The following is a 13,481-nucleotide window of genomic DNA, read 5'->3' as shown; positions in this document are numbered from 1 at the left end:
TTTGTGTTACTGTGTTGAAGCTCTTTTGTGCACATTCCTACTGCAGAAGTATTTTAAGGATTTATTTTTATATTTTGTAATGTTAATGGATGTTTGTAATTTTTGTTATCATGCCTAAGCAGTCTTAATTCATTCTATTGGGTTACAGTTTAAATGACTGTTATAGGTATTTCAAGATGACAGCGATTTATTATTTACAAATTGTACAGAGGCTTTCTCGTGATACCCAGGTTAATTTTTTTTAGTTGATTATTTAACGATGCTGTATCAGCTACTAGATCATTTAGCATCGATGGGATTGGTGATAGCGAGATGGTATTAGGCCGAGGATTCGTCATAGATTACCTGACGTTCGCCTTACGGTTGGAGAAAATCTCGGAAAAAACCCAACCAGGTAATCTGCCCAAGCAGGAATCAAACCCGCGCCCAAGTGCAACTCCAGATCGGCAGGCAAGTGCCTTAGCTGACTGAGCTACACTAGTGGCTCCTAGCTTATTGTATCTTTTAATCACAAAATAAGAATTTTGATTTATCAGTTCATGTCTACAAAAACGATGACACATACTTTCCAATTCAAGAATGATACAGTAGGTCTACATGTATTGACGACGACGACGACGATGATGATGATGATGATGATGATGATGATGATGATGATGATAAAATAATGTCTAGTGCAAAGCAATACCTAACATAGAAATAATTTCTTATGGCTTATGTTATTACATATATCAGTGTCCTGCTGTTTCAATTTTCCTCTTGAGTAGCTATAGTTTGGGCCATCATAGTACATGAGTCGTCTAGCATCAAAGTCAGCTATATCTATATTTTGTAAAATTTTACAGGACAAACAAAAAACTATTTTTAACAACGGCTTTTCTATAAACAGTTTCGTTACTTTGACAGCATAAAGTTACGACATAGACAAACATATACTGGAAATTTGAATTTGCAAGCTTTCTGATTTTCGGCGGGAAACATATTTTTTATTTGGCTGTAGCTGGCTTTGAACCCACCATTGTGGATTTACCTGTTTTTGCAATGATACAATGTAATTATGCACAAAATGTCAAACTATTATCCTTTACTAACTGCTCAATTATTTCAAATGAAACAACATATGGATAATAAAAAGTTGTTCAATACAAGTAATTACATTTAAGAAAAGAAATTAATAATTTACTTCTTTAAAACTCACACACAAACGAAATTGAATTATTCACAATATTTTTCATAGCACTGGAATTAATCTGTTACCGGTAATTTGTTAACTTCAGAGAATGAAAAGCTACAATAATGGTTGCTAGTTAAAAAGAGCGAAGAGTTCAAATGGACAACAATGCAGGGCGAAAATCTGCATACATGGATGTATCTGACTGTACCTAACCGGGAACTTCAACCTTCAATTTAAATGGAATTATACCCATTTTGCAACTTAACTCTTCACAGATCTACAGAAAAACTTACAGAGATCGCAAATACAGCATGAACTCAATTTGAAAAAAAAAAAAAAAATGTGGATGTAGGTGACTTTGATACTAGACGACGCAATAATGGGTGACCCAACTGTCATTAGTTGAAATTTATTAACAAAACGTGTAAGTTACGACCAGTGGCGGCTCGTGGGTATTGAATTAAGGGGGGCTGCATACAAAAATAAACCAAGGAACTTACTTTTTTAAAGATCAGTTCCATGCACCTTATCTTGTAAGTTGTGTTTAAATGAGACAGGCTCATGTCAGTAGATTTACTGGCATTTAAAAGAATCCTGCTGACAAAATTCCGGCACACCGGCGACGCTGATATAACCCCTGCTGTTGCAAGTATCGTTAAATAAGCCATAATTTAATTTTTTTTATATGCAGATTTGAACCTTAGAAATATCTAACTGACGATGTTGTAGTTGGTTGTATAATATATCTACATGATACATCAATAAATGAAAAAAAAAAAACTGAGCCAGAAATTGAATTCAGGATCTTCAAGAGTACGCTCCAGGGTGCTTGCCTCATTTTTTGTGATGTTGTTAGATGTTTCAGATTCCATTATGGTTTGAAAACATTCTAGCAATGGCTCCTTCTTCCCATGAACAACATTTACTGTTCTTATTTTAAATCCATCTTGTTGCCCCAGCTGATGGAATTGTCTTTGAAACACATTAATCTAATACAGACTATGTGGAGATCGAGAGAAGAAAGCAGGGATTCTGGATAAATCAGCAAAAAATATGCGACCCTTTGTATTTTGTTTAGCGGCTCTTTCCATTATGAGGTTCAACTGATGGGCACTTAATTTCACATTTCTCCTGAATTGTTAAGATACTGAACTGAATAGACTGTAAATATTGTACAGAATTAAACATTTTTGCACTTGTTATACTCACAACATTAAAGAAAATGTATTTAAAACTGCGCGCTACTGACAAACTGCTGCAAATTTTGCAGCGCCTGGAAACTCTGGATTCATGGCAAGGGGAAGGAGGGAGGAGGGGTAAAACTAACGCGCAAAGCATCCGAGACGAGACTGGCAGCTCCAGAGGAGGAAGTGGCTTCACCCTGTAGTCCTTGTGTCTGGGAGGAAGTGACTTCACTAACGATTGTGTGCTTGTCATTGATAGCGAATTTTTTTTTTTTTTAATTCGAGCCGCTAAATAGAGACTGTATAATAAATGTTTTTCACAACATAAAACGAGACAAGAACCACAAATGTCTGGGGGTGCTGCAGCTCCGCAGCCCCTCTTCGAAAGCCGCCCCTGGTTACGACCAGCATGACATTCACCAATTTAATAAACTCGTGTTTTAATGCAATGTAAATTTCCATAAGCCAGCATTTCACATACAATCCACCAATACAGAAGTGTTGCTCTATTTTCTAAATCGAACGCAATGAAAGTTTCAGGAATGGTTGACAGATGCAATTACATACTGAGAGTCTTCTTCTTGTCCTCACGCTGCTTGCTGACGATGACGACGAGGTACACACAGTACAGCAGCAGGAACACTGCAACAAGACATTGCGAAGTTCCAACAAGTCCGTTCTGTTTGTGTGGCAGCAGTGCAGGATTGTTTCCCTTCTGCTACAAAGTTTTGCACAATTCATGTGCAATTTTTATAATTTACTTTTCACTGGCTCAGCCGGGGTATTTAACCCAACAGAGTGGCGCCCCAGCTGGCCATATTGGGTTTATACATTTTCATAATTTTCAAAAAAGGATTTGAAAGATATCACTATCCATATTAATACAAAAATTAGTAAATGGAATTAAACTATACGTTTTTGATTTGTCTTTTTTTTTTAAGTGGTTTATTTTACGATGCTTTTTCAACTGCTATGGTTATCTAGCGTCTGAATGAGATGAAGGTGATAATGTCAGTGAAATGAGTCCAGGTCCAGCGCCGAAAGTTACCCAGAATTTGCTCTTAACCTTTGAGAGCTCGCGCACGGTCTTTTCGACCGGGTGTGATAAACGTTTAGCTTCTGCTTCAAGGTCACTTGAGTTCTGCCGCTCACCCCTTTAGTACCTTTCATTCGACTCTTCCAGAATAAGATGTGATTGTTGTCATGCACTTTGCTATTGGTCAATTTGATTTGAAACTGTTGTTATACAGACCTGGTCGTTTCAACCGTGTGCGAGTCATTACGCAACTTCGTATTGTTTCACTTGGTGTATAAGTATAATGTAGTTTTTTCTTGTATTTATAACTTTTCACATATACGTACGTTTTTGTCAGTGTAATACTTTATTTTCACTACTGATCCCCGTACAATGCCGTGTAGAAATATGGATGAAGAGGGAGAAAGGATAAGGAACCTTATTGATAGTGTAGAAAAGGAAATGGCCCGGGAAGAAGAAACAAGAAGGGAAGCTGGTGCAGTCAGAAGACAATTGTTCCGTGAAGAAGAAATTATCAGACCAATTGATAGCATTGAATCGGACGTTGAAGAAGAAGATATGATTGAAGAAATCGATCATAACACAGACTCTGCTCAATCAGCACATGAGGAAGTAGACCTTGTTCCAGGTCCAATTTATACAGAGAAAGATGGAGTAACAACATGGGAAATGCACTGTCCACCACGTAACAAACGTGTTGGCGAAAGTAATATAGTAAGGTTTATACCTGCTGTAAAACAGGTAGCAAGGACTCCATTCCAGTGTTGGAAGTTATTTTTTACTGACACTATCATTGATGAAATTGTTAGACATACAAATGAAAAAAATTGAAAAAGTGCGTCCAAATTACAGCCGCCCAAGAGATGCACACAATACAACGAGAACTGAAATGGAAGCTTTTATCAAGCCCCTACAGCCTCGGCTGCGCGAAACGAGGAAACCGGGGCAAATTGAACGCTGCGCTTGCCGCCATATTGTTGGAGAGCAGACAAATAATAGCAGTGAGTAAATCACGCAATTTAACGCTGTGATGATCTAAAATTGACATATTATGGCCATTTTCGACGTTTAACGTAAAATTAGGACGAAATAAACATATTCAAAGTTTCATTGATATGTGTTAGAACATTAAAGAAAAGAAAATACGTATGCAGCAATTTATAGAAAACATTCTCATACATCCATAAATAGGCCTACACAATACACATTATAGATTGTATAATTTTACGATAATCAGCAAATTGTTAGGTTTCAGAGAATCTAAAATTATATTAACATATTAACTCTTAGATCACAAGACATAAATATATGCACCTTGATTAAACAAGTTCTTGTTATAATCAAATTCATAAGTGAAATAAATATGCAATAATCAGTATAGACTTGTTAAGTTTTAGAGAATCAAAAATAAATTACATTACTGGTACTTTTAGACCACATGACATAGGTAATCTGGCAAAATATAATATGCGAAGGTAGCCAAATTACATTGAATTCATTCTTCAATTAATAAAGGGAATGCTATCAATTATAAAAAGTATCGGTACCTAATACATTGCAAACAATAGGTAACGTGAAGACCTAAAAACTAAACAATCACTTTATGCAAGATAAAAAAAAAACCACATACTTTTTATGTGTGGATTTTTTATATATTGTATTTTTATTTTAAATAAATAAAATAGATATATTATCATTGCTTGCGAAGTGATGGTACATAATTTTTATGTACATATGCAATATCAATAAGATGCCATTCCTTGCTTTTGTTAATAAAATATATCCGGCAAAATGTAAAAGAGTTATTTATAGGTGAACTCTGAATCATAAATTCACAAAGGAGGCTTAGCTATTATAGCTATTTATTTATTTATTATCTGTATATTTATTTATCCATATATGGATCTTGAATGAAAGTTTATTATCTTGCAGATAAATTCATTTACATAATAAAAACAAAAGGTTATCTTTCCACTAATGTTTTAACATCTGATGTGTAAGTCTAAATAATTCACTCAGCGGGATTTCTCTACAGTCTGATATACCTGTACTAACAATTAAGTATTCTTTATTGTCGTAAACTACTGATTGATTTTAATGATATTGATATTGTAACAACAGAGATAATATTATGTCGTACCTTTTGCAAATAGCTTGGAAAATTAAACAGGGATGGTATTATCGCCGCGCTCTCATGGTTAACATTCGGCAGGTCTTTGAGCGGCCTCATGCGTTCGGCAGGACTTTGAAATTTAATTGTATTATTGTTTTCAATTTCTTGTGTCGCCGCTCCAATCACTCGCCTCAATTTCAATAATGCAACCAATAAGCTGCTTCAATTATTATTAAATGACACTTGTCTAATCCACGTAGACTAAACCCGAGGTTGCAATGTCTTGTGCTGAGGCCGAACATTAAGGTATGTGATTAAAAATTATTATTAAAGAGTTATTATTAAGAGTTAAGAAAGTCAACGTACTCGTATATGAAATAATAATAATAATAATAATAATAATAATAATAATAATAATAATAATAATAATAATAGCCATTTAACAATCTAACAAATTAGTGCTTATTCTTATCGAGAAAGTAGACGTGACAACGTGACGCTTAGAGTGAAACCTACAGAGCAACAATCGGTCGGCAAAATTATTTTTTTAAACCACACCGCATGTTATTGTATGATGCCGACATGTTAAGCATGAGTCCGCGGCGATAATATATCATCTTTCAAAATTATATTGCCATTACTTTCACACTATTCACTAAAAACACCCGAGACAAAACAAAGGACAAGTATGACAATCGTGTTTACCGCTCTATTTCTACCAGCAGCATGGCGGCGTAAACATGCGCAGACTGGTTTCAATTTTGGACAGCACACCAGCGCTCTGTGCGAATCTAGTATACTATTATAACGTCTTTGGCTTTTATAGGACTTCTTTATATGGCTGGAGTTTTGAGAGCATCTCATCTGAACCTGTTCGACCTTTGGTCTGCTGATGGGACAGGTGTTCCTTATTTCAGAACTTGTATGAACCGGATACGATTCAAGTTCCTGGTGACAGTTTTAAGATTTGATGATTCAAATACTCGACAAGAGCGCAGAAGTGTTGATAAGCTTGCTCCTATTCGATCTCTCTTTGAGCAAATTGTTCAAAAATGCTCCGAGAATTTTACTGTTAGCGAATACGACGAGATGTTGGAATCTTTTAGGGGAAGGTGCAGTTTCAAACAATTCATAAAAACAAAACCGGCAAGATATGGAATAAAGGTATTCTCTCTAGCATGTGCAAAAACCTTTTATACACTGAATATGGAAGTCTACACTGGTAAGCAGCCTGAAGGGCCCTACCAAGCTGATAACTCTGCTAAATGTGTTGTGAACAGGATGGTGCAGCCAACCAGTGGATCCAGGAGAAACGTCACCACTGACAACTGGTTCACTTCAGTGCCGCTTGCTGATGAACTTCTAACAACTCACAAGTTAACATTAGTTGGAACGCTGAGAAAAAATAAGAGGGAGGTGCCCCCTTTATTTTTGCAAAAGTCGTTCAATGGAAAATAACAGTGTTTTCGGGTTCACTAAGGACAAGACCCTTCTGTCCTACTGTCCGAAAAAGAAGAAGGTGGTGTTGCTGTTATCCACCATGCATCATACCGATGAAATTGATCCAGATTCTGAAGAATCTAGAAAACCTTACATGTTGACGTTTTATAATTCAACGAAAGAAGGAGTGGACATGGTGGACGAGTACAAGGCTAGGTATTCAGTTGCAAGAACCAGTAACCGCTGGCTCTAACTCTGTTCTTTACACTACTGAACATAGCAGGCATCAATAGTTTCATTATACTGAAACACAATATTCGCCAATTTGGCATGTTTCGAAGAAAATTCCTACAATCACTCAGCAAGGAATTATCTAGAAATTATCTACTTGAAAGACTGCAACTAGAAAATCTAGCCGCGTCAACTGAAGAATAAACATCAGAGAAATTACTGGAACTGCCAAAGAAAGAAATCCACCTCCATCTGGAGAAGATGAGGGTCCAGGAAGGTGCCATCTCTGCGATTGGAAGAAAAATCGTAAGTCTAAGACGAGGTGTAATGTATGCCGCCACTTCATCTGCAAAGAACATACACAGTCAACTTGCACTTTTTGTGCTAATCCTGAAGAAAGTGCCGATGGTGATAGTGATGAAGATATGTAATACGTGTGAGGTCATGTGACTAAGTGAGTTCATCTTCTAATATTATTTTCTTCCGTGTTTGTTGAATTTAGGCCTGTTTCACACCGATAATGACTATAATGAATAGGACAAGTGGAAATACCGTCATATTTTCGTGTTACTCCTATACCAGGCCATGACGTTGATGAAAATATTTAACATATATTGTGATTTATATATTTTTCACAGTATAAAGAACACTCAAGGTTATTTGGATATTGACATGTTCATCTTCTTTTTAATACATAATAACAGTGATGTTAATGAATAAAATACAGATAAATAATGTTTTTGTAATAATAATATTGATGTTAATGAATAAACTGCAGTTAAATAATGTTTCTGTAAATTTTGTGCTAACAGATATTAGCAAAAAATATAGATTCCACTTCATTTCCACGCACGGTCGAATTGACCGAGCGAGCCATGACGTAAAGTTTACAGGCGCAAGCTCTCAAGGGTTAATAGGTTGAGTTAAAACCCCAGAAAAAACCTCAACCAGGTAACTTGTCCCAACCAGAATTTGAATCTGGACCCTCTCGTTTCATGGTCAGACATAGTAACCATTACTCCACAGTAGTGGACTTCTTATTTTATTTTGTCAGATTGAATCTTGGCTATTGTGCAGAATTTGTTTTTGGGGTCAGGAACCATGCTGAATGATATTGTTATTGTTCAGAAGTGTGTTGTCAGACCCATTGTGGGTGTCGACGCTTGTAATCATGTAAAATTATTTTTTGTAGCTTAATATATTAACTGTTTATGGGTTATGTATATACTAAAAAAAATGTTGTTGCTGCTGCTGCTGTTGTTGTTGTTGTTGTTGTTGTTGTTATTTAGTTCTTAACTGTGAAAACTTTACTTTTGATTTTTTTAATGAACTGAATTAACCATGGTATATTCAGTGACTTTTTATATCACCGGTAGTTCTGTATGGTTGTGAAACTTGGACTCTCACTTTGAGAGAGGAACAGAGATTAAGGGTGTTTGAGAATAAGGTTCTTAGGAAAATATTTGGGGCTAAGAGGGATGAAGTTACAGGAGAATGGAGAAAGTTACACAACGCAGAACTGCACGCATTGTATTCTTCACCTGACATAATTAGGAACATTAAATCCAGACGTTTGAGATGGGCATGGCATGTAGCACGTATGGGCGAATCCAGAAATGCATATAGAGTGTTAGTTAGGAGGCCAGAGAGAAAAAGACCTTTGGGGAGGCCGAGACGTAGATGGGAGGATAATATTAAAATGAATTTGAGGGAGGTGGGATATGATGGTAGAGAATGGATTAATCTTGCTCAGGATAGGGACCAATGGTGGGCTTATGTGAGGGCGGCAATGAACCTCCGGGTTCCTTAAAAGCCAGTAAGTATATTCAGTGACTTCAATACGGACGAAGCAGTACTTCCAGTCATGTTTATTGACAACCACTCGACATCAACTTCAAGCAGAAATTGAAATTGAAATATAAATTAAATCAATTTACTCAGAAAAGGTGGAGAAGGTAGGAGAAACTTTCAGAAATGTTTGTGTATTTTCAGCAGCGGTAAGTTACAAAAAAATCCCTTTACTTTCTGATTTATGGAGGCAATGAAGGATGAAGTTTCACCACTGCGGAAATAATTACAAGGCAATAGCGGTGCAACATGTAAGAATAGAGTTCACACATTTAAAATGCGTAGGCTATGTATATGTAATGTTTAGGTGAGGGGTTTGGACTTCTTCCATTGCTGGTTGTCACAATCAAAAATTAAGACAAAACGTTTCGAAGGGTGGTTCTCCCTTCGTCTTCAGGTGGAAGGAAGGAGAGAAGAGAAAGAACCTATGTGTAAGTTTAAAGATTACAATATTTAGTACATTGCACAATGAGTTTACGCAGTGTGTTTCTCTGGATATGGAACATTACCACAAGAAACGTATGTGTAAAAACAATGAAGAAAGAACTTTATTAGTTGGCCAGGTTTACAAATTTGCACTCGCTTACCGGAATGGATTCGTTCAGTGTGTTTGCACTTTTATTCTTTGCATTATTTTAAATGGAGAATCGCCCACTTGGCCGTATTGCCTCTATCTGCATGACCAGATTCCGTCCAGAATTCTGGCCAGAGAATTCTAAATGGATTTCCATATGGGTGAAGATTGAAATAAAGAATGTCATGAAAATTATATCGATTGCAAGGCCTCCAATCGTGGTAATATTGAAGTATATAATTGATTAAAGGGCGATCTTACTCGTGTTAATTGTGTAAGCATGTGCGGCTAATAGCTGTTTCGGTGCTTCTTCACACCATCCTCAGAGCCTACTAGCTAGCTAGTAAGCCGCACATGCTTACACAATTAACACGACTAAGATCGCCATTTAATCAATTATTTATATTCAAGTGTTAAAAGTAGTGTACGAAAGATTCAACATGGATAATATTGAAGGTATAAATTAAATGGATGATGTAAGCTTATTTTGTTAGTCCAACAGTCTGAAGAGCTTTACGATTTATCATATTAGAATTATAGCGATATCTATATTTACATACTAGGTTCAAAAAGTTCCCGGAATTTGCTAGCATCATAGAAACAACGTACCTTAAACACTATTCTACAGCATTCCCTTCAAAATAGTTGCCTTCCGCAACAACACACTTTTGCCAACGCGTGTAGAGTTCCTGGAAGCAGGCCTGGAAGCCATTTTGTGAAACCCGTCTTAGTGCTCTCGTCGCGTTTGCGATAACCTCTTCAGCATTGAATCTCCGTCCTTTCAGATGACTTTTCAGACGGGGAAACAGAAAGTAATCAGGTGGTGAGAGATCAGGAGAGTATGATGGGTGATCCAAAGCAGTTATGTTGTGCCTGGCAAGAAAATTCTTTACAATAATTGCGCGATGAGCAGGTGCATTGTCATACATAAGGAACCAGTTGTTTTCTACCCACTTTTCTGGACGTTTCCTTCTCACTGCGTCCCAGAGGCGACGGAGGGTTTCTACGTACAATTCTTTCGTTACAGTACGACCTTCTGGAATGAACTCATGGTGCATGAGACCCTGAGAGTCGAAGAAAACTTCCAACATAACTTTGCTTTAAGTGTGCTTAAATGCGACAGGCTCATGTCAGTAGATTTACTGGCATGTGAAAGAACTCCTACGGGACAAAATTCCAGCACATCCGGCGATGCTGATATAACCTCTGCAGTTGCGAGCGTCGTTAAATAAAACATAACATTTAAAATAACTTTGCCTTTGGAAGTGTCCCTAGGAAATTTTTGCTTCCGAGGAGATGTTTTCGATTTCCACTCAGATGACTGTCGTTTAGGGACTGGGTCGTACAAGTAGCACCAGTTTCATTTTGTTTAAGAAATCACCATCTTCATCAGCCATACTGATCATGTCCCCAGCAAAACACAGAACTTGATGTTTGTACTTTGCTCTGTGAACATAATTACAAAATGCGACGAACAAACAAAACACTATGATAAACAATTGCCTACAACTCAAAACCAATAATTGCCATTATCAGCAAACTTTAAGGAAATGACATCATGAATGTTACCAACAAAACAAATGTATAATATCCCTTGTTATATATTAATACGAAAAATGGTAGTAAAATTCCGGGAACTTTTTGAACCTAGTAGTATAATTTGAACTGGTAATGAAAAACATGGGAAAACGGCTGAACGGATTTTAATAAATGACCCCTCATTTTGAAGCTTGGAACCCAAAGTTTTTTTCAGAAAAATAGTAGTTTTCAGTGAAATGTCAATTTTAGTATATCATTTTTCTATTTTACAAAATCCATCTTTCGTCAGTTTTGAGAACTAATTAATTGCATTTCAGAATAAAACAAAACACATACTACAATAAACAATAGACTATTACACGAAGGCCATGGCCTACAGGATTGCTGACATACTTAGAGTTCAGATGGGTCAGATTCTTTCACATCATAATGCCAATATGTCGATCTTCATTTGTGTAATTTTTTGATAACGTATAAAAATAATTTACAAGTCTGATTCTCTGGTCTGTAATTTTCCGAGTACAGCTGTGTATTCGATATTAAGAACTACAAAACTTAAGAATGCTTGTTGACATTATTACCATTAAAAATGAAATATTATTATAGTTAATGCAACACATAATGGTATACTGATGATCTGAAAGTGAAACCTTTTGGGGCCTTAAGTAAGTAGACGCAGAGAAAGAAGATTTTATATTAGATCTTTATTTCTGTAATATATTGAGTAACAGCTATATATATATATATAACTGAAAACTATAAAACTTACGTAACAGCGTGGTCGATCGACGGATGATGCCTCAACATTTGTTGACACTATAAATTAGGAATGCCTATAACATCGACATCAACGTGAAGTTTCGATTTTATGCACGAGAACGTATAATCTCATAAACTTCTTTCCATCTGACTGTAGATAATTATTTTAAGAGAAGTAATATAATGATAACGAGATACTAAGGTTATTGTTATGAACTTAACACTACTTGTATTAAACTTGTAGGATATGTGGAAATCAAACCACAGTATAGAGAACATATCTCTATACTGTGATCAAACAGTGGTTTTCTTCCTGCTCGCAAGGAAGTAATGCCATTGTTTAAAACTTCTGTCGTACGTAATTTTGACGTATAATGGATAAACAATTGATCGTCACTACTTTTCCCGCCAAGAGAGCACCTCCTTCTTCTAGCTATGCCTCTGTCTTTCTGTTGCTGACTATAGTAGTCGTGACAGCAGGTTGCAACTTACACGCTTGGCTAACTTATTATGAGATATAATTATTTGGAAGTGTACGTCAGATTTACATATCAATAGTATTAATAGAAAATTTTCTGTTAGTGCAGTTTATTTATTCCCTTAAGTGTGTTTTATCTAACAAAGTAACACTGGATGAAAACTTACGTGGTGATCGACACTATGCAGATCATAGATGAAAGTTCAGATGATGATGCTGATGATGATGCTGAAGGCAATGTAGAGATTGAATATGAAACTTGTAACAATGACAAGGATCTAAGATACAGTAGGAGAGATTGAGAATCACGTAGAAAGCAAGCGAATGTAGAAAGGCAAAAAACAAGAAAACAGTAAAAAAAAGAAAAGGAGAAGAAAAGAGAAGAGAAGAGGGGAGAGAGCAGAGGGCACAAGGGCATGAGGGCACGAGGGCTCGAGGGCATGATGGCACAGGGGCATGTGGGCACGGGGGCATGAGGGCACAAGGGCACGAGGGTTCGAAGGCATGAGGGCACGAGGGCATGAGGGCACGGGGGCATGAGGGCACAAGGGCATGAGGGCACGAGGGTTCGAAGGCATGAGGGCACGAGGGCATGAGAGCACGGGGGGATGAGGGCACAAGGGCATGAGGGCACGAGGACTCAAAGGCATGAGGGCACGAGGGCATGCGGGCACAAGGGCTCGAAGGCATGAGGGCACGGGGGCATGAGGGCACGAGGGCTCGAAGGCATGAGGGCACGGGGGCATGAGGGCACAAGGGCATGAGGGCACGAGGGTTCGAGGGCACGGGGGCACGGGGGCATGAGGGCACAAGGGCATGAGGGCACGGGGCATGAGGGCACGGGGGCATGAGGGCACGGGGGCATGAGGGCACAAGAGCATGAGGGCTCGAAGGAATGGGGGCATGAGGGCACGGGGGTATGAGGGCAGAAGGGCACGAGGGCTCGAAGGCATGAGGGCATGAGGGCACGGGGGCATGAGGGCACAAGGGCATGAGGGCACGAGGGCTCGATGGCATGGGGGCATGAGGGCACGGGGTCATGGGGGCGCAAGGGCTTGAGGGCACGAGGGCTCGAAGGCATTAGGGCACGAGGGCATGAGGGCAC

The 13,481-nt window shown here is 37.9% G+C and overlaps 1 protein-coding gene across 1 annotated transcript in view; it reads right to left on the bottom strand.

The window, feature by feature from the left end:
• Nucleotides 1-13,481, bottom strand: part of LOC138715799 (mitochondrial sodium/calcium exchanger protein-like) — a 51,867-nt gene that overhangs the window by 22,540 nt on the left and 15,846 nt on the right. The window contains exon 5 of the mRNA XM_069848884.1: nt 2,926-3,000. Within this exon, the coding sequence (XP_069704985.1) occupies nt 2,926-3,000 (75 nt within the window). The remainder of the gene's footprint in view (nt 1-2,925; nt 3,001-13,481) is intronic.

The sequence above is a fragment of the Periplaneta americana genome, chromosome 15 (assembly GCF_040183065.1).
Source record: "Periplaneta americana isolate PAMFEO1 chromosome 15, P.americana_PAMFEO1_priV1, whole genome shotgun sequence".
Classification (NCBI taxonomy): Eukaryota; Metazoa; Arthropoda; class Insecta; order Blattodea; family Blattidae; genus Periplaneta; species Periplaneta americana.
This window is presented reverse-complemented; position numbering and strand designations above follow the sequence as displayed.